A 20,058-nucleotide genomic window follows, 5' to 3' on the forward strand; every position below is an offset into this window, starting at 1 on the left:
GACCCCAGACAGTGAAGGGAGGAAGTGCTCACCTTGGGTGGCTGGACAGAGGGGTGAAGCATGTGAACATTGTCTTCAGGGGCATTGGAGTGGGGGAGCAGAGCAGTCCCCTCTGGCACACCAGGGTAGGTGAGCCACATATTTGTCAACATGGGCCTAGACCTTACCACTCTTCTGCTTTGGGACTAATACACAGTATTGATTCTGTGAGGGAAGGTAAAAGGGTTTGCTTTATTTTATTTTTTTTTTAAAGGGGAATTACAACTATTTTTGCTTTTAAAAGTTTTTATTGATGGTATCACAAATGATGACTTGTATAGAACTGATAGCAAAATCATACCCATGAAAAATTACAAAATGGAACACAAGGCAAATAAAGTAGTGGGAAGAAAGAGTAATCAGAGAGACAACTAAGGTGCTACATTGGTAACCCATCTCCACCTAAAAAACCAAACCAAACTGAAAATCATATATAAACATATGTAATTTCCCATTACTGTGTTGTCACCAATGTGTATATTATTTTCCTGGTTCTCTTTTCTTCATTTAATCTCACCAGGTTTCTCTGTATTCAAAACATCCATTATTTCTTATAGATTTGTAATATTAGCCATTCCTCTTGAAGAGCACTGTAACTGGGGTAAAATGAGTTGCCCAGATTTCACATAGCTAGGAAATGTTTGAGGTTAGATTTGAACCTAAGTCCTCCCTGCTCCAGGCTTGTGCTACCTAGCTGTCCCCTGGCTCACTGAATCCTAATTCCTCCAGCTAGAAAATGATTGAATAACTGAAGTAATCACCTCAAAGTGTTGCTGTTAAGATGAAATGAAGGAATTGAATTGAATAATAATAATAGTTGGCATTTAGATAGCAGTTAAAAGTTTGCAAAGTATTTTATATAGGTTATTTCATTTTATCCTCCCCACCCACTTTGAGGGTGGTATTACAGGTGTAAATTACCCTCATTTCATAAGAAAGGAAACACTGGTAAAGATGATGTGATTGGCTCATGAAGAGTGGGATTAGAACCTAGATCTTTTTGATCCCAAATTTTGCACTCCATCTACTATGCTACAACTGTCTCTCTCAAACGGCCTTTTAAGCTCTAAATCTTTGCAGATCTTAAAGTAGTAAAGAAATGTCAGCTATCATCATCATCATTATTATTACTATTGATTTATTTAAAAGCCCTGTACTATCCCTAGGACCAGGCTGAGGCATACTTATATTGGTTCAGTTCCTAGTAAAAATTCTCAGAGTTTTTTTTAGAACACATCCAATTTCGAAAGGCAATTGCATAAGGTACACCATGGCTGTGGAAGTCAATATGTCTGGAATTAGGGCAGCAAGCATCAGAGTGCTAACAGGTTTGGATATCTCATTGTTACAGTCCCGTGAATGATTTAGCTACTGATTTTTTCCTTCCAAATTCTAGCCTTTTATTACAAAGGTGATCTCTGGGGGGAGGTGGGGGTTGTTAGTGAAGGATCATCGCATTGGCCAGGTTCCTGGTCGTGGGTCATTCCTCTGAGCTCGGATCCCCTAGCTTTACTTCTGATTTGTGGACACTCATCCTGTGTTTGGTAATGATCTCTGATTTCCACCAGCTGGTGGCAGTTGAGGTCCCCGCTCAGAAACGTCACAGGAGCCGGCTGTCTCCTCTAAGAAGATCCAGCTTACCTGGCAGGGTCCGGGGCACTGCTCAGTTTAAAGAATGGCTGAAATATGGGGAGGGTTGGGTCTAAAGAAGCAGAGGTTCTCAGTTTGGGAATTATACCTCGTTATCTTCGGGAGACCGAACAGGATAAAGGATGCCCGTACAAAGTCGAGGGACGCCCGCACTCCGAGGTCGGAACTCCTGCCCCCTCACCCACATCCACCACCCTTCTTCCTCCAGCCCGAACACGCCCGTGAGGTGGACAGCGGCGACGTGTCGCGCGAAGCCGGGCAGACCAAGGAGTGGAAAGGGTCCCCAGACCACTGTCGAGGGTTGCCTAGGCTTGGGATCGGGGATGTATTGGGGAGGGGGAGGAGGCAATCTCTTCATGGCCTCCGGAAGCTTGGCCCCGGGGAGGCCGCAAATGTCCCCCGGGGTCCGAAAAGGGAGCGCGGGTGCTCTTCCCACATTGGCGGCCCGACCCGCCCGTCCCCACCCGCAGCCCCGACTCACAGCCGGTTTCTTTTTTTATCTCCTCGAGTTCTTCGTCCCTCAGTAACGTGGAGGCCCGAGAACCCATCGCCGAAACGGATGAGCTCCTCCCGGAGCGGCGGCGGCAGTGGCAGCGGCTGCGGCAGCGGGGAAAGGGGGGAGGGAGAGGGAAGGAAGGGATAGGGGTCAGGAAGGGAAAGGCAGAGACTCTCGGCCGACCCGAGGGAGGACTGTGGGCGGGCGCGAGGAGGAGGGCGGCCCGAGCGTGTCAGCCAATCGAAAGCGTTCCAAGAGCCCCGCGCACAGAACAGACGTCCGCCTTGCGGCCGCTGACCCCTTGTGGGAATAGCTGAGCGCCTTTCTCGGTCTGATCTATTGCAGGAGAAACTCCGCCCCCCGGAACCAGGTCGGCGGCCGGCCTTAAAGGGGCAATGCCAGAGGCGCGTAGCCACCTGGAATCCAAAAGGCTGTGGCTTGACAGCGTGACTTCAAAAATGAGATCGAAGGTATCCCTAGCGTAAACCTTTTTTTTTCCCCACCCTCGCAAGGTCTGGAACTTTATATCGTCTCAAAAAACTCTCACTGTGGGTCCTGACATGAAAAATTGCTGGAACCTTTCCAGACCCAGCTCGCTAGAGAATTACAAACCGGGAGTTAAAGGGTTCTAATTTCTGGTGTCGTACGGCCGTACTCTGCCACCTCACGGGGGCGCGCGCCCATTGGCTCGCGTTGATTGGTTCGTGAGGAAACGGGCACGCTCCGGCACCAGCGAACGGGGGCGGGCTAGCCGGGAACAGGCCGCGTCCCTCCCAGGCACGAGGCGCGGCACCTCCCCACTTAGCCCAGAGTTTTGGGCCGCGGCGACGCCGAGCTTCTAGGCCGCCGTACTTCTCTTACAGCTTCTTTTCCTTTGCCTCTCCGGGCGTTGGTATCTTCGACGGCCCGGGTAACGCCGCCCTAGGCCGAGCTTTTCCCTGACTAGGTCCCAGCCCTCAGAAGCCTCGAGAAATCGTCCACTTGGTCCCAGAGGGTGTCCCCTTTTCTTCCTGCTTCCCATAGTTTTGTTTTTGACCTCTCCAGTGCCCACTTGCTGGGTCTCAAGGAGTTGATTTGGGCTTCAGATAGGACCCGTCCCTGCCCCCATCCTTCCTTTCCATAGTAGGAATCCTTTTTCCTTTACCCAAATGGAACTGAGTTTCTGAGGCGTCTTTATTTTCTTTATTTCACTGATGAAATAATGAAATGCTAGCTCTATGTAGGAGGACTTAAAAACCTTATCTCCCAGAGTTGTCTATGCCATTTTTGGCGCCCCCACCCTCTTAAATGATGAAACACCCTTAAATAACATGTTGGCCTCTGAAGAAACCAAGGGATTTCCCTTTTTTTTGCATTGCAGATTTTGATGGTTGGCTAGGAAAATTATGGTAGCCTTAGAAAAGGGAGACATTTCGTTTTAAGCTTTCTTCATTACTGGTAAATCTCCAATTTTTCATCCATAAAATGATTAGATTGTATCCATCATCTTCATATTTAAAATCTCAATCCTATGATCTGTTTTCCCAGTCCTTAGCCTATTCAATCATGATTATTTGGGATTGTAGCTTTCTATTTAGTTTAGCTTTGTTGATATTTCCTAAGGTTTGTTTACTTTTTACTAGTAAATCCATCAGACTATAGGATTATTTTTATTCTCTAACCATATTTTTATTTTTCCCTTGTTTTTAGAAGTACTATATTTGCATAGAAAACTTAAGAGACATTCTTTAAACCATTTTGAGAAGGTAACTAATAGGAGTTTTGTGTATATTTAGAATTATTTACCTTTTGGCCTAGATAGTAGGAGAAAATGGGCTGCCGTTTTTTTTCCCCCTTAGTACTATGTTGTATATCACTGCTAACATGGAGGTTTTTAAGGCTGGAAAAAAAGTTCTAGAAGACCCTACCAAGTTGGGAATGTTGTACTACCTTTGCCTCCAGATTATGTGGTTATCATTTTAAGGAGAAAGTTAAGCAATAGAGTGGTTCATTTTTCAGTTACAGCATCGTCAGAGATGACTAAGAGGGTAGCTTGGTGTGAACACAGTGGATAGAGCACTAGTCTTGGACTCCAGAGAACTTGGTTTCACATATGGCCTCACTCAGCTGTATGGCCCTGGGCAAATCACTTATCCCCAATTGCCTAGCCCTTGCTGCTCTTCTGTCTTAGAAATTATACTAAGACAGAAGGTAAAAGGTTTTTTGTTGTTGTTGTTGTTGTTTTTTTAAGAGACTACTTAGTCTCTTTATGTCCTATTTAGGACTAAGAGTTTGTAGACTCTATTGGTGGAGGGAATATTCAACAAAACCATTATGGCTCCTTAAAGTATTAAGTATGTGTTTACATTTAATCTTTTGTTTTTGTACCCCATCAGTAACTTTTTCAAGGTGTTGAGTTTGAATTATGTTCACCAGCTTAATAACATCCTTATTCCATGTAGATTTTTGCATGATGAAATATATAATTGTAAAAGCCTATTATTTTTATTATTTGTCTTTTTTTGCTCTAGCCATATTAAAGGAAAGTTTTGGAATAGACCAAATAAATTGTGGGGGGAGTTATAGGAAGAAACTGCTTTTTTGTTTTGTTTTTATTAGAATCAGTTTTGCCCAGCTTCTTTTTTCTTTCCATATTTGTAAATCTTACCTATTTAACGTAGAAAAAAAAAGGAATGGAAAAATAATTTGCTTGGAGATTATGCACTTTTGCTTTGTGTTGGGCTTGTGATATGTTTTGACGTGGATTTGGAGACTGTTGTATGCTGGAATAGAATATAATGTTCTGTGTTCAATGTCAAAACTCATTCAACATTATTTAAGCAATCCTGACTATATTAGGCTGAAAGATAACTTTTTTAGTTTTTTGAAAAGTATTGTACAATGTTATAACTTTTAAATGTCAGATTATTATTTTTCTTACAAAGAACCTCTCTGTACTTCCAGAGAAAGTCCCTAGCGTAGCTCTTAGGCATGCAAAAGGAACTTCATAATGTATTTGTTAAATGAATTAGCAGAACTGTAGCAAATTTATAATTCTTATTTTTTTTTGTTTCAGATATAAGAAAAGGACAAGCCAATAGCAAAACACTCTTATCACATTTTCTTTTTGATTATCAACTGCTTAGAAATTTAAAGAAGCTGAAGGCTTGAAGACTTGTTTTTAGTATCAGACAGAATGGATCCCAGCAGTGATTACCATTTCTTAAACCAGATTTTGGGGAGAAGGGTGAAAATCACTTTAGTCTGTGGCATCTTCCAGGGAGTGCTTCAACATGTGGACCCTAGCAAGATTATTGTTTTGAAAAAAGGTCTTAATCTGTTTGTTCTTAGTCTCCTGCTTGTTATTTTCTTAAGTCAACCATGATTAAGGTTTAAATAGGTCCATTATGATCATTTGGGAATCGAGGCATTTTCTATTTGGGGAGAAATTCGAAGGTTAAAAGTCTTTTTCCCAACACAGAACCATTGTAGTATATAATGATTTGCACAGTTCTTTATAACTTTATATGACTTTCCTTTTGCTATATATTCCTTTGTTCCATCAGAGTGAAAATTTTATTTCAATTTACACACTTCATTTGCCTAGAATATTAAATTCACAGAATGAAAATTTAACTTTGGAAACCTTAGAAATGTGTTGTTTAGTCATGTCCAACTCTCTGTGATTCTGTTTTTGGGTTTTCTTGTCAAAGATATTAGAGTGATTTGTCATTTCCTTTTCCAGCTCATTTTACAGATGAGGAAACTGTGGCAAACAAGGTTAAGCAACTCGCTCAGGATCATACAGTTAGTGTCTGAGGCCAGATTTGAACTCATGAAGATGAGTCTTCCTGATTCCAAGCCTACTTCTGTGTCCACTGGGCCACCTAGCTGCCCAACCTTAGAAATTATTTAGTTTGATTACAATCTTTTACAGATAAGAAATGTAAGATGAAGAGATATTGATTTGGCCAAGTTTACACAGCTAGTCAAATGGCAAATCTAGGCAACGACTTGGTAAATAATATTAAATCCCTTAAGTCTCGTTTTGACTAGTTTGCTATGAGACTTTTCTTGATTTTTTAGGAAACACTCTTATCAAAAATTATATAGGGGGGCAGCTGGGTAGCTCTGTGGATTGAGAGCCAGGCCTAGAGACGGGAGGTCCTAGGTTCAAATCCGGCCTCAGACACTTCCCAGCTGTGTGACCCTGGGCAAGTCACTTGACCCCTGTTGCCTACCCTTACCACTCTTCCACCTATAAGTCAATACACAGAAGTTAAGGGTTTAAAAAAAAAAATTATATAGGAAAGGCACTTCCTGGGAAAGTCACAGATATTCTAGAAATCAGCTTTCAGATACCTATTGCATCTGAATATATTTTACTATGTAAACACTTATTTTATGGGATTTCCTGCCCCAAGGTGCTTCTATAACTAGGAAACTATCTCTGAGGAAGCTGAATTTGAAGAGTTGGTTGAGGGGAAGGAGAGCCCCTTTTGGCTGTCCTTGAGTATTTTGGGTTATAAGTTGCTACTTGGAACATAAGTTCCTGTAGGGATGGTGTGGTTAATGACATTTAGTTATGGGTTCTGCTGTGTTTTGTGTTTGTTGTTCATTTGTTTTTGTTATGTTTGACTCTTTATGACCTCATTTGGAGTTTTCTTGGCAAAGGTACTGGAGTGCTTTGCTAATTTCTTCTCCATTTATGGGTTAAATAAGGCTTTAATTTCCAGATTAGCTATAACATGATTTTTGTGAAAAAGTGAATTCAGATTTCAAAGTATATTTACAAATTAATTTTTTGAATATGGTCCATTTGCAAGAAGCATAGGGGAGCACAACTCATAGTCAGAAAGCATGGGATTATATCCTGGTCCTAACTCTTAGCTTGGGGATCTTAGCTATATCACTTAACTGGTCTGAGGCTCAGTATCTCCTTTATAAAAGGAGATATTGAATAGGAGGGCCTTGTATTGAGGTGTCTGCCTACCATGCCTCTACACCAGTGATTCCCAAAGTGGGCACTACCGCCCCCTGGTGGGTGCTGCAGTGATCCAGAGGGACAATGATGGCCATAGGTGCATTTATCTTTCCTACTAATTGCTATTAAAATTTAAAAAAAAATTAATTTCTAGGGGGCTAAGTAATATTTTTTCTGGAATCACTGTGGTTCCCAAACTTTTCTGGTCTACCGCCCCCTTTCCAGAAAAAATATTACTTAGTCCCCTGGAAATTAATTTTTTTTAATTTTAATAGCAATTAATAGGAAAGATATGCACCTATGGCCATCACCGCCTCCCTGGATCGCTGCAGCACCCACCAGGGGGCAGTAGCACCCACTTTGGGAATCACTGTTCTAGACCTACCACAAATGGCTAAAAATGTGGATAAAAGCATACACTCCCCCCATCTATCTGCTCTCACTTCACTCCTTCCTCACCCCACAGCCTCCCTCTACCTCACCAGAAAATAAAATAAGCCCTAAAAAAGTGGAAGCAGAAGAGCCTATCAGGCCACCAGAGGAAAACTGAAACCTAGGAAAGCAAAACTCAGATAAAGAGGCCTTACTAGTTTTACCAGTGTTTTGTGAACCTTAAGGTTTAATCCATAGATATGAACTATTCAATCTATATGAAATAGAATTTTTATTTATTTATACAGAATATTTACAAAATTTACAAATATCAACTATTATTATTGAGCTGGAGAAATGCCTCTTCTCTGAAGGGTAATATGGTAGGGAGAGATTTGAAATTAGCATTTTAAGATCTGAATTTTAATACGTTGGCCATATTTGTATGACATTGGGTAAATCATTTAATGTTCTTGAGACCTATTTTTCTAATTAGCAACATGAAGTTTATGATAAACTTATATGGCTATTAAGGCCTTCGATTGGGATCATAGATGTGAAATCACTTTAAAAACTATATAGGAGGCAGCTTAGCTTGGTGACTCAGTAGTTTGAGAGCTAGGCCCAGAGAGATGGGAGGTCCTAGGTTCAAATTTGACATCAGATACTTCCTAGCTATGTGATCCTGGGCAAGTCACTTAATCCCCACTGCCTAGTCTTTACTGCTTTTCTGCCTTGGAACCAATATACAATATTGATTCTAAGATGGAAAGTAAGGGTTTTAAAGAAACAAAACTATATAATTATATTCAAATTAAAAATCTTATTGTAAAACTAATCTCTACTGTCAAAGCAGTTGCCTGTATTATTTACCACATCAGGAAAGACAGTTCTAAGATTAAAGCCTCCTTTTGTCTGAAATAGAGGCAGACTTCTTGTCTGAATTTTCAAGTTTATACCCAGATGTGTTATTGGTAGAGGAAGGGAATTATCAGTGTCAGCTAATATTATTTGTTATGATTTACTCTTCCACCTGAAAAAAAAATTAAATATTTTAGAACTGATATTGAAGTTTCTTCCTTTTACCCATCCACATTTCAGACCTGTGATTTGGCTTGACAGTTATTCATAAAAATTAATATTTGTGTACCCAAAGGGCATTTTGCACCGTGCAAACTTAGCAAAGAGTAAAATGGGGTAATATTGTAAATTGAGCACAGATTATTGTCTTTAAGGAGTTTTTGACCTAGAAACAAGTCTAAAATAAAGGATCTTATAATTTTTGCAATACTACCAATCTGTCTAGTTCCTATTGGTATATTCTATCACCATTTCTTCTGTTTCAGAGCTATCATAACTTAATTTTCATTTTTAACTTTTTATTTTTCTGGGAGATAACAGGATAGTACTTTTATGTTAAATTTAAGTTTTTAAGCTTTTTTAAAATGCAAGGTATCGAGTTGGGGCATTATTCTTGTTAATATATGATATCTTTTAACATAATTTTTTAAAAACATAGTCAAGAATTTGGAGACTGGTCGAAGCGTCCCAGGAGTGAAGATGTTTTTTGGCCATGAGATTGTGAATGGTGAGTATTTTATCTTGAATAGTAAGGCTGATATTCGCCCTGTTGGTAAACTGAATTTTGGTTTTCCATTATTTGGAATAAAGAGGTAGAATTGCTTTATTTTATTATAATGAGAATTATTTTTTTAGGCTCTTTAGTAATATATTTTAAAAAGAAACATTAATGAAGGGATGTCCATTAGTAAAGAAATGCTGATCAAATTGTGGTATATGATGGTGATAGAATACTATTGTGCTGTAAGGAATTAACAGGATGATTTCAGAAAGAGCTGAGAAAGACCTATGTGAAAAGATGCAGAGGGAAATAAGCAGAACCAGGAGAACATTACACCTAGTAACTTCAATATTGTGGAATGATCAAATGTGATAGACTTAGATACTCTCAGCAATACAAAGATCTAAAACAATTCTGAGGGACTTAGAACAAAGAATGTTATCCACTTCCAGAGAAAGAACTGTTGGAGTCAGAATATAGATGAAAGCATATAATTAATCACCTGTTTATATGGGTTTATGTTTTGAGGTTTTGGTTTTATAAGATTACTCACAAAAATGAATAATATGGAAAAAGTAAAAGAAAGAATAAGAAATGTTTTCATATTCCCCAAGGAAATGCCATTAAATAGTATTTCTTCTCATAAGGTCACTGGAATTTCTAACTTAGCTTTTCATATTTAAAAAATTGTTTTTAAAAATTTTCTGTTACACGTAGAAACACTTTTTGGCAATTGTTTTTGATGTTTTAAATTTTAGATTTTTCTCCCTCTCCACCCTCCCCCACCTCAGGTAGTGAAAAGTCTCATGTAGGTTATACTCAGACATTCATGTAATATGTATTTCCATATTGCTCATTTTTCATACTTTTTGAAATATTGACCCATAATATCTCACTGTACATTTGTTTATTAAATTCAATTCAACAAAAGTTTATTAAGTGTCTTAGTACTATAGGTAATAAAAGCAGAAATGAGACCTGCCCTGCCCTCAAGGAATTTACATTCTACTGGAGGAAATTGAATATTGTACACAGATTGAATATGATACCAGACTGGGAAAGATAGCAAAGTGATCAAAGATAAATTTGAAGAGGAAGAGAACATTTGCATCTGTCTAGATTAGACACTGCTTCACAAGAAGAGGTGATGCCTGAGATGAGCTTTAAAGGAAGATAAGAATTCCAAAAAAAAAAAAAACTGAGATGGAGTGCATTCCACTATGCAGGATATGACCTATGTGACTACACAAAGGTGGGAGGCAGTCTGTTGAGTTTGGAGAAATAGTAAGTAGTCTTTGCCCCAAACAGTATACAAATGAAGATAAACAGCCTAGGAAGGTAATTTGTGGTAGATAGTGATGGGGTCTTAATTCCCAACCTAAGAATTTTACATTTTCTCTTAAAGGCAGTATCAGAGTTTTCACCGAACATTTATGACTAGAAGAATAACATGGTTAGGCCTTAAAAATATGTGGCTTAAGAACTTTTTTTTTTTTTGTCAATTATATATCAGGGAAGAGAGCACCTGAGAGTAGGAAGACTAGTTAATAGGCTTTTGTAATTATCCTGACCAGGGACAAGGGTGAAAGAAGAAGAGATAAAAGTTGTATGAGTGTAGAAAAGGGAGAGAGATAAGAGGTGTTGTAGAACTAGAATTCATAAGTTTTGGCAACCAATTACATATGAGAGGTAAGGGAGGAAGAAGAATCAAGGATGACTAAGGTTTTGAACTTGAGTGATTATTGGTATTACCAACAGGAGAGTTTAGAAGAGTAGAGAAATAAAGAATTCATTTTGAAAGACGCTGAATTTGAAGTGCTAGTGGTTGATATGGCCAGTAGGCATTTGAAGATACAAGACAGAAGTTTAGGAGAGATAGTAAAGTTATGTGGATCCTTGAGAGTGGATCACTTAAAAGGTGAGAATATGTAGTGAGCAGAAAACCCTAGGAGACACCTGTGTTTCAGAGGTGAGAGCAGAATGATAAATGAAAGGCAGAAGAAATGATCAGATAGATTGGAGGGAACAAGGAGAAAGCAAAGTTATGAAACCAAGGGGAAGAAAAATAATCTAGGAGGAGGAATTGGTATAACTTCAGAAAATAAGAATTGGAAAGAGGAAGACTGAGAATAGGCCATTGGCTTTAGCAGATCAGTTTCAATAGAGATGATTCATTGGTTCATATTAATGGAGAGAAATCTTGCCATAGATAACTTAAAATAACAGAAAAGTAATATGACAGAAGGATAACTTAGCAAATGTAGTAGGGAAATAAAGGGAAAGGGCCTTATAATTCAGTGGCAGGACACAGGAGCCAGAACGAGGAAAGGACAAAGTAATCCCAGCCCTTGTTGGGGCAGCTGCAAAACTGCCCAAGAACATAGCATCAAAGGGAGCAAATGATTCTTGGACTATATGGAAAATTAGGAGCCAACTATATTGTGACTAGTTCTTTCCTTCTGGTAATTAACTTGGCAATAAATATATTTAAATATGCGATTCTTAAATGAAACTGAACATTATCTTTATAATAACCAGCTTTGGCCTAGAGAATAATCTACCTCCTTCCCTTCATCGTATAGTTGAGGGCTATGGGTGTGGCCTGTTATATATGATAACAGACAAATGTCCCTTGATTTTTCTGAGTTTTTAAAAAAATCTTTGTTTGAAGGGAAGGATATATTGGGGAGAGAGAAGGAATGTCTATAGAGGGAGAAGTGATATAAAAGCAAAAGGCATCAAAAAAACTTTTAAATATATTTCTCAATGTGTGTTTCTTGTGTAGGTTGGAAAATTGGGGTCTGTTTTAGAGGGGGTTGCTATGGTTTCTAGGTGGAGAACTGTTGGAAATGGATTTTTTTTTCCCCAGTGGAACTGCTGGATGATATGGAGCAAGGAATAGGAGAAAAGCCACCTTCTATCAGGTATGGAGAAGTAATCATTCTTGTAATTATGGTATTTCAGGAATATGTTTATTAACGTAATTCTGGTCAGGATAAAAAGTTTTTCCTGTTCTTTATCAGCCAAATTTTTCCTTAACTTTTCTGAAAAGTTGTTCTATGGTAAGAGAAATTACAAACGATATAGGGACGGTTTTTTCTATTTGTAGGCAATTTTTCTTAAGAGAGGCTAAACTGGAATAACAAAGTCTTTTTAAAAAAATTAAATTCAGTCAGTCAAGAAGCATTTTTAAAGATTACTTATTTCTCATTATTATATTTATGTTATATATATTTATTATGTTTTGTCTTACGTATCATTTCCAAAGCAGAAGAGTGATAAGGGATAGGCAATTGGGGTTAAGTGACTTGCCAGGGTCACACAGCTAGGAACGATGTGAGACTAGAATTTTTCTAAAACCCTTACTGTCTGTCTTAGAATCAATACTGTGTATTTAGTTCCAAGGCAGAAGAGCAGTAAGGGCTTGGCAATGGGAGTTGAGTGACTTGCCTAGGGTCACACAGCTAGGAAGTGTCTGAGGCTAGATTTGAACCTACCTCTCAGTCCACTGAGCCACCCAGATGTCCCCTGAGGCTAGACTTGAACCCAGGACCCCCCCATCTCTAAGCCTGGTTCTCTGTTCACTGAGTCAGTAAGCATTTATTAAGCATCTACTGTATGCCAGGTTTGCTAAGTACAGGATTATCCTTGTAGGGGCCTGCAGTGTTATACTATTGAGATAAGACAAAATCTATATATGTCAATAGCAGTAAAGAATAAATACCTCTGAGTGTTGTCTTAATGTAGGGATTGCCTAAATACAGAAGGAACAAGGATGGACAAAGTGAAAGAAGCAGACCAGAGTATAAATGATTCAGCTTCTTCTTCCCTTGAGTCACATACTATCACCTTGCTGAATGACTTAAAATACAGTCCATCAGGTAATTAATTGATGGTGGGCCTGGAAGGTAGAATCTGGTACTATGAATTTTTCATAATGAGGTTTGTTATGACTTAAAACTTTTTAGGATTTAACCCTGTGTTGATTGTCCCAATGAAAACAAGGTAACACCTAAAAAAGTTTAACTTGCATCATTTCCTCTGGGAAGCTACATAATAAAATAACACAGTATTGAAAATAGGCTAACTATATACTACAAATAGTGGAGGATGGATGGGATAGCCATTTGTCCAAGATATGGAATTTTAAAAAATTAATAATGTAGTTTCCAAATTTGTTTAAGATTAGATTATTTTCTGTTGCTGTGAAAAAATATTGTGAAGTTAACGTTGTTGGGACCAGAACCAGAGAGGATTTTTTAGACTTCTTTATCAGGATGAAACCATGATTGAAATAGGAGAGGGAAAAGTGAACTAGCACATACCATGAACTCACTTTTATCCTGTTTTCTCTGTCTGTGTTCAAAATACAGATGTGGTGATAATAGATAGACTTTGGTAAATAGTAATGAAGATTCTTTAGGCATTTGATTTGCAAAATGGGAGGATTCGTGAATATGGCTAAAATTCCATTGTTGAGATATTTGTCTGTAATACTATCCTTGTCATGCAGAAGAAGAAGATGTGATGTACACAGTAGTTAATCAGTTTCAACAAAAGTTTGGTTCTGCTGTAAGTATTACTTAAAATCCACTGTCGTCTCTTCTATGACCTATAGATTGTTAACATTACCAGTCAAAATTTTGCAATATTTTAGACTTTTTTTTCCATTGGTTAGCTCTGATTTTCTCAAGAATTTGTTAATTTGAGAAAATTTAAGTGTCAAAGAAGTCATTTTGGTTTAATGATTAGTAAAAGGAACCTGAAATTCATAGAATCTTATCATTGGAAAGGATCTTAGAGGTCCAACCCCTGAGACCTGAAATATGAGTCCTATCTGTAGCATACTAGACTTGAAGAAATTTGACCAAACATGTAAAACCCAGTGGAAATGCATGTCAGCTATGGGTGGGGGTGGGGGTGGAGGGGAGAGAAAGAACATGAATCATGTAACCATGGAAAAATTTTCTAAAAAAAAATTTGTCTGTTTTCAATTCTGTTGTCTTCAATTATTAATAAGATGTTTTAGATTCTGTCCTTTTCTTTACTATTATTGTTACTATTTTAAAAAACCCTTAGTGTCTGTCTTAGAATCAATATTCAGTATTACTTCTAAGGCAGAAAAGTGGCAAGGACTTGGCAATTGGGGTTAAATAACTTGCTCGGGATCACACAGTTAGGAAGTGTTTGAAGCTAGATTTGAAGCCTGGTTCTCCCAGCTCCGGACCTGGCTGTCTACCTACTGAGCCAGCTAGGTGCCCTTTCATTACTATCATAATATATTCAGAGCTAGAAGAGACTTTCAGAAATCATCTTGCTGCCTTCTCTTCCTCCATCTATTTTATAGGTTAGAAAATTGTTGAGAGACTATAAGTGACTTGTCCATCTCCCAGAGAATAAATGGCAGAATCTAGGCTTAGACTTCCAGTGCTCTCACTCCATTTCCCAGTTCTCTCTCCACAGCATCATATTACCTTCATGTAGAGCATTTTGGTCCCTTGGAACAAAGAAATGCCCTCTACAGAGAGAAGTAACAGCATTGTAGAATTTTATGTTGATGAATCTTGCAATTTTTCTGCAAAAACAGCTATAGCATTTGTGGTAGCAGGAGCTGTTCTATATTATGTTCCTTTTCATCCTGACCTATAATTGTGGCTCATTTCCTAGTTTAGGGTTTCTTTGCTGAGTTTACTAGTAAAGGAAATAAGTGCATGTTTGGTAAAGCAAATTTTATAAAAGAGCAGACTTATCAAAATGTGAATGTTTATTTAATATGAAGTTTCTCTGTGTCCTGCCAATGTCCCCATGCTTCCTTGGTTAGCCTGTGAGTTTCTAGGAAGTGTTTTCTTTTGATTATTATTAGATGCTACATATCAAGAAACAGAGTGTCCTGAGCATTGCAGCTGAAGGAGTTAATTTATGTCGTCATGGCAAACTCTGTTGGCTGCAGGTAAAGAAAAGATTTCTTTCAAACTGCTTGCCATCTCACTTCTTTTTTAAAAATTAACTTGTTAATTTATGTGTTATATTAAAATTCCTAGGTATTTCCCCCCTCCTTGTTCTTGTAAAAGCATCATTTGACAAAAAGATATGTATATATAGAACTGTGTCTTGCTTATTTATATTCATCAGACCTCTGGAAGTGGACACACACAAGTCATTCTTCAGACAATATTTCTGTTGCTGTATATAATGTTCTCTTGATTCTGTTCATTTCACTTTCATGTAGGTTTTTCCCATGTTTGTTTTTTAATTAACCCACTTGCTTTTTATGGTACAGTAGTATTTTATCGCAATCATATGCCATAACTTGTTCAGCCATTCCCCAGGTGATGGGCTTTTCTTCAGGCTCTAGTTCTTTACCACCACAAAAAGAGCTGCTAGAAATATCTTACAACATATAGGTTCTTTACCTTTTTTACCAACCACCCTAGGAAATAAACCTAATAGTGAGCATCCTGAGCCAACATATCCACAGTTTTTAAACTTTTTAGGTATAATTCCAGATTCCAAACTGGTTACTATCTTACCTCTTTTTTACCTATCTACTTCAGAGAAATATAAGCTGACATGAGATTTGTCTAATTTTTGTTGCCCATTTAAAGTGTAAGTATGTGCATAGAGTTTTTATCTCGTGAAACTTTATGGAATAGATATCTAGCATAATGCTTTGATCACATTGGCATATGGTTAATATTTAGTGGAAATTATATACTGTTCTTCATTATTTCTAAATCTTTAAATATAAATCTAAATCAAATACTATTGAAAGTAGTCAAAATATAGATGGGATTTGAATCTTTACAGAGAAAAGATTATGTATATAGGCACTATAATTCTCTCTACTTTGAAAAGAGCACATATTTTTGGTGGATTCTTTGTGGTTCTTGACTCGTAATTATAAACCTACTTTGAAAATTCTTTTTTTTTTTAAACCTTACCTTCTGTCTTAGAATCAGTGTTGCATATTCCAAGGCAGAAAAGAGAGATAAGGGCTAGGCAATGGGGTTTAAGTGACTTACCCAGCGTCACACAGCTAGACATGTCTTGAGGCCAAATTTGAACCCAAGACTACCCATGTCTAGACCTGATTCTCAAATCACTTAGCCACCTAGCTGCCCCCTGAAAATCTTTATAAACATATTCCATAGCACAAAAGCATGGATGTCAAACAATTTACCACAATCTCCCCATTATTTAATCCTTGAAAGCTTTCCTCCACAACTTCTCTCATTATTGGGGTCTGTGTGCCTGGATGGTTTTTTTAATAGGTGGCAACAAGTAGTCGAGTTTACTTATTTGACATTTTTCTTCTGGGAAGTCGAGCTTTCAATAATGGACTTCAGATGGTGTTAGAAGATAGAAAGATTTTGAAGGTGAGTAGAAGTACCACTCCTGATAATGTAGAATGAAGATAAGGATTCTGAAAATATTTGTAGTGGCAATTGGGTCCTAATCACTTTGTTTTCTGGTTCTTCAGGTCATTCATGATTGCCGTTGGCTCTCTGACTGCCTTTCTCACCAGTATGGAATTGTTCTTTCAAATGTTTTTGATACTCAGGTGTGTACAGTAATACTAGCTGGCTTTATGTAGTGTTATCATATACAAAACATTTTTCCACCACCCTAGGAGGTAACCAGTGTACTCGCACTGTCCTTATTGCACAGGTAAGACTCGGGCCCAGCAGGGGAATTTATTTGCCTGAGATTACCCTCATAGTAAGTGTCAGATCCAGAACCCCAGTACAGGCCTTTGTATTCTTCAGTTCATTACTCTTGCCCCTATTTCACTGTATACCTCCTCTGGCATATAGAAGTATATTGGAATATGTGGTTTTTGTTGTTTTGTATCCATAGAAAACAGCGGAAGAACAAGAAGTATTAGGCAAAGATAATTGTGACCTAGATAGTTTTTAAAAATTTTTTAATCATTTATTAATATTCATTTTTAACATGGTTACATGATTCATGCTCCTACTTTCCCCTTCACCCCCCGCTCTCCCCCCACCCATAGCCGATGCACATTTCCACTGGTTTTAACATGTGTCCTTGTTCAAGACCTATTTCCAAATTGTTGTTAGTTGCATTGGTGTGGTAGTTTTGAGTCAACATCCCCAATCATGTCCTCCTCAGCCCATGCGTGACCTAGATAGTTTTTGGAGAGAGTATTACATGAATACAAGGTATAGACCAGCTATGCCGTGATGGAATAAAATTAGGATCATACACTTGGAGCTGGAAGGGACCTTATAGTATCCAACTAGTCAGAACTTGCCATTTTACAGATGATAAAACTGAGGCCCAAAGAGGATAAATGATTTGCACCAGCTCACATAACCATTAACTCCATTACTGTGTTTTTGTAATTCTGTTTTACAATGTTTCCACACTGCACAAATACTTTTGGATTTTTTTTATTTTTGTTTTTTTAATATAACAGGTGGCTGATGTCCTTCAGTTTTCCATGGAAACAGGTGGCTTTCTTCCACATTGCATCAGCACCTTGCAGGAGAGTTTAATTCGACACCTTAAAATGTCCCCTAAATGTGTCTCCTTCCTAGATGACAAGCAAAAGATGGTTCAGGTGATTAATAAAGGCTTTAATAGAATATTCTGGATGGTACTGCTTTTTCCAGTATTTGCTGAACTAGGTGATCAGCCTATTATATAGGGAAGAGGCTAAATGTAAGCTGAAAGTGTGAATGATACAAATCCTTAATTTTCCTACTTGGGAAAAGATTTATTTGTAATCTTGCTAAGACCAGTCTTATTGAATTTCTGAAGAGGTGTTCTCTGATCATTTCTTCAGCTAGTGGGGAAGTCTACTGCTAATAAGTCTGGTTTATTTAGTTATCTTTCCTGGGCCCAGCTCTGAGTGAAGAAGTCTCTCCTCTTAAGAAATTTGAGGACACAAAGTATGGTATACTTCCCTATAAGCAGATATTCAGAAATTGTTGACAAAATTATCAAAGAAGCATAGACTAATAAATTATAAAACTGCTACCCTGTTTAGAAAAGGAAACATGGACAAAAGTAAGATATTAGCCCTAAATATTTGCTTATAATTCAAGACATTGTTTTGGTGGCTATAGGAGAATCCTGAAATATGGTTTGTTCGACCTCTTCCACCTTCCTTACTGAAAGTGCTAGCCCTGGAGACAACATACTTGCTGCCCCTTCGTTTGTTACTTCTGGATGAGATGATGTCTGACCTGACTACCTTGGTGGATGCATACTTAAATACCTATCGGGAAGGGTCTGGAGATCTATTAGGAGGCACAGAGGTAGGCACAGTTTTGCTTATGAATAGATGACAAAAGACCTTAGTAGTCTTCATTTTTTAAGGAAAACAGTGGGACCGACTACATGAGAGGTTTACTAAATCAGCATTTATAGAGCACTTTAATTTACAGAGTGCTTGGCCTGGAGTCAGGATGATCTGGGTTCAAATCTGGCCTCAGACATTTCCTAGCTTTGTGAACCCGGGCAAGTCACTTAACCCCAGTTCTTTCCTTACAATAATCTTGTGAGACTTGTAGTGCAAATATTATCTCCATTTTCAGAAGAGGAAATTAAGAGAGAGAATAAAAGACTGGTCCTTTATCACACAGTAAGAGTCAGCACCAGAAATTGAGCATCAGTTTCCTGCCTCCATGGCCAGTATTCTTATCATTACATTGAGCTGTTCCCTACTGGCTATAGCAACCTTTATATTGATGGCATTGCATGGGGGACAAATACTCTCATTGAGGCCACATCCTGGAATTATTTGCTACCATATACTATACCATATACATACATACTCATACCATACCAGCTCTTATCTTAATTTTTGGATGAATCTATTAATTTTTTCCATCCTCATTACTAGATGGTACCACCAGAGGACACTGTGTTAACATCATTTAAGAGAGGCAATTGCTTACAAGTAGATGATTTCAAGTATTCAAGAGTTTTGACCAAGCAGGAATGTTTCACTCTCTCTCCTTAGCCATCATGCATGGAGCTGCCAGAGGAGTTGCGTCAGCTGATGGACTTCCAGAGACTTCGAAGAGAACGGGCCATGAAAGATTATGAGACAAATGCAGAGGGGCTTCTAATTAGATCCCAGCTCATCTATCCCAAGGAAAAGGCAGTGGAGGAGGAAGGGAAGCCAAAGAGCTCTAGAGGTTCTCTGCCCTTTGAAGGAACCATGCTTCCCAAAGCTTTGGATTTAGGCTATCTCAAACCTCAGCAGGCTCAGGAAGATAGGTCTTTGCAAAAACAAGAAGCAAAATATGACACTAAACAGGTGAGGATGAAACATCAACATTCATCTTCCTCAGAGGAGCCAGAAACGGGTGACTCTGCCACTAAGGCTGGGCCCAGTTGTTTTGGCCTGAAGGGGTCAAAGGATATCAAAGGAACCCGGAAGGAACAAACTGATACACCAAAACAGACTCCATCTAGCCTGTCCTTGCAAGAGAAAATTGAGCTGCTATTGATGGGGGGAAAGGAAGATGATTGAGAATGTAAAAAAAACAAAATGACTATATCTTTCACTTCTGTAGGATACTGATCCTTCCAAGAGATTCCTTTCAGCTTTTAGAGAGATCTGTAGTTTCCTTGTCCCACTTTAAGAGAAGCCTGATAAATCCATGTATGAAACCTTCTTGTAAGTGGCTGCTCTGCAAACCTGGAAACTGGCTCTCACCTCAGCAGTGGATCTGGGGTTAGTCTTTCTACTAGCCAGAGTTTACCATCTTCCTAGTTTTGCAAATGAAGACAGACTTTCTTTTCCCCAGTGTACGTAATTAACAACTCTTAGGTGATATTTTTCTCTCTTCATTCTTCCTTGCTTCCTACTCCTTAGTTTTTGTTTTTGATGAGGGTGGAAAACAGGCATGTTAAATAATGGAAAAGCAAATACATACTCATATATATCATTACATGGCAAGGTTCCCAGTGGCAGGAATA

At 38.4% G+C, this 20,058-nt stretch overlaps 2 protein-coding genes across 2 annotated transcripts in view; one reads left to right on the forward strand and one right to left on the reverse strand.

Annotated features, from left to right (window-relative positions):
* The window catches only part of CHP1 (calcineurin like EF-hand protein 1), a 51,479-nt gene extending 49,112 nt beyond the window's left edge, over positions 1-2,367 (reverse strand). The window contains exon 1 of the mRNA XM_044665119.1: positions 2,171-2,367. Coding sequence (XP_044521054.1) covers positions 2,171-2,237 — 67 coding nt within the window. The 5' untranslated portion in view covers positions 2,238-2,367. The remainder of the gene's footprint in view (positions 1-2,170) is intronic.
* Positions 2,368-5,360: 2,993 nt separating this feature from the next.
* EXD1 (exonuclease 3'-5' domain containing 1) lies at positions 5,361-19,641 on the forward strand. Its single transcript, XM_044662198.1, has 11 exons — positions 5,361-5,493; positions 9,040-9,108; positions 11,972-12,026; positions 12,850-12,983; positions 13,616-13,674; positions 14,966-15,052; positions 16,374-16,478; positions 16,583-16,663; positions 17,543-17,686; positions 18,195-18,386; positions 19,094-19,641. Exons 1-11 carry the CDS (start codon positions 5,361-5,363, stop codon positions 19,607-19,609), a joined length of 1,575 nt encoding a protein of 524 aa, XP_044518133.1. The 3' UTR covers positions 19,610-19,641.
* Positions 19,642-20,058: the final 417 nt, after the last annotated feature.

The sequence above is a fragment of the Gracilinanus agilis genome, chromosome 2 (assembly GCF_016433145.1).
Source record: "Gracilinanus agilis isolate LMUSP501 chromosome 2, AgileGrace, whole genome shotgun sequence".
Taxonomy (NCBI): Eukaryota; Metazoa; Chordata; class Mammalia; order Didelphimorphia; family Didelphidae; genus Gracilinanus; species Gracilinanus agilis.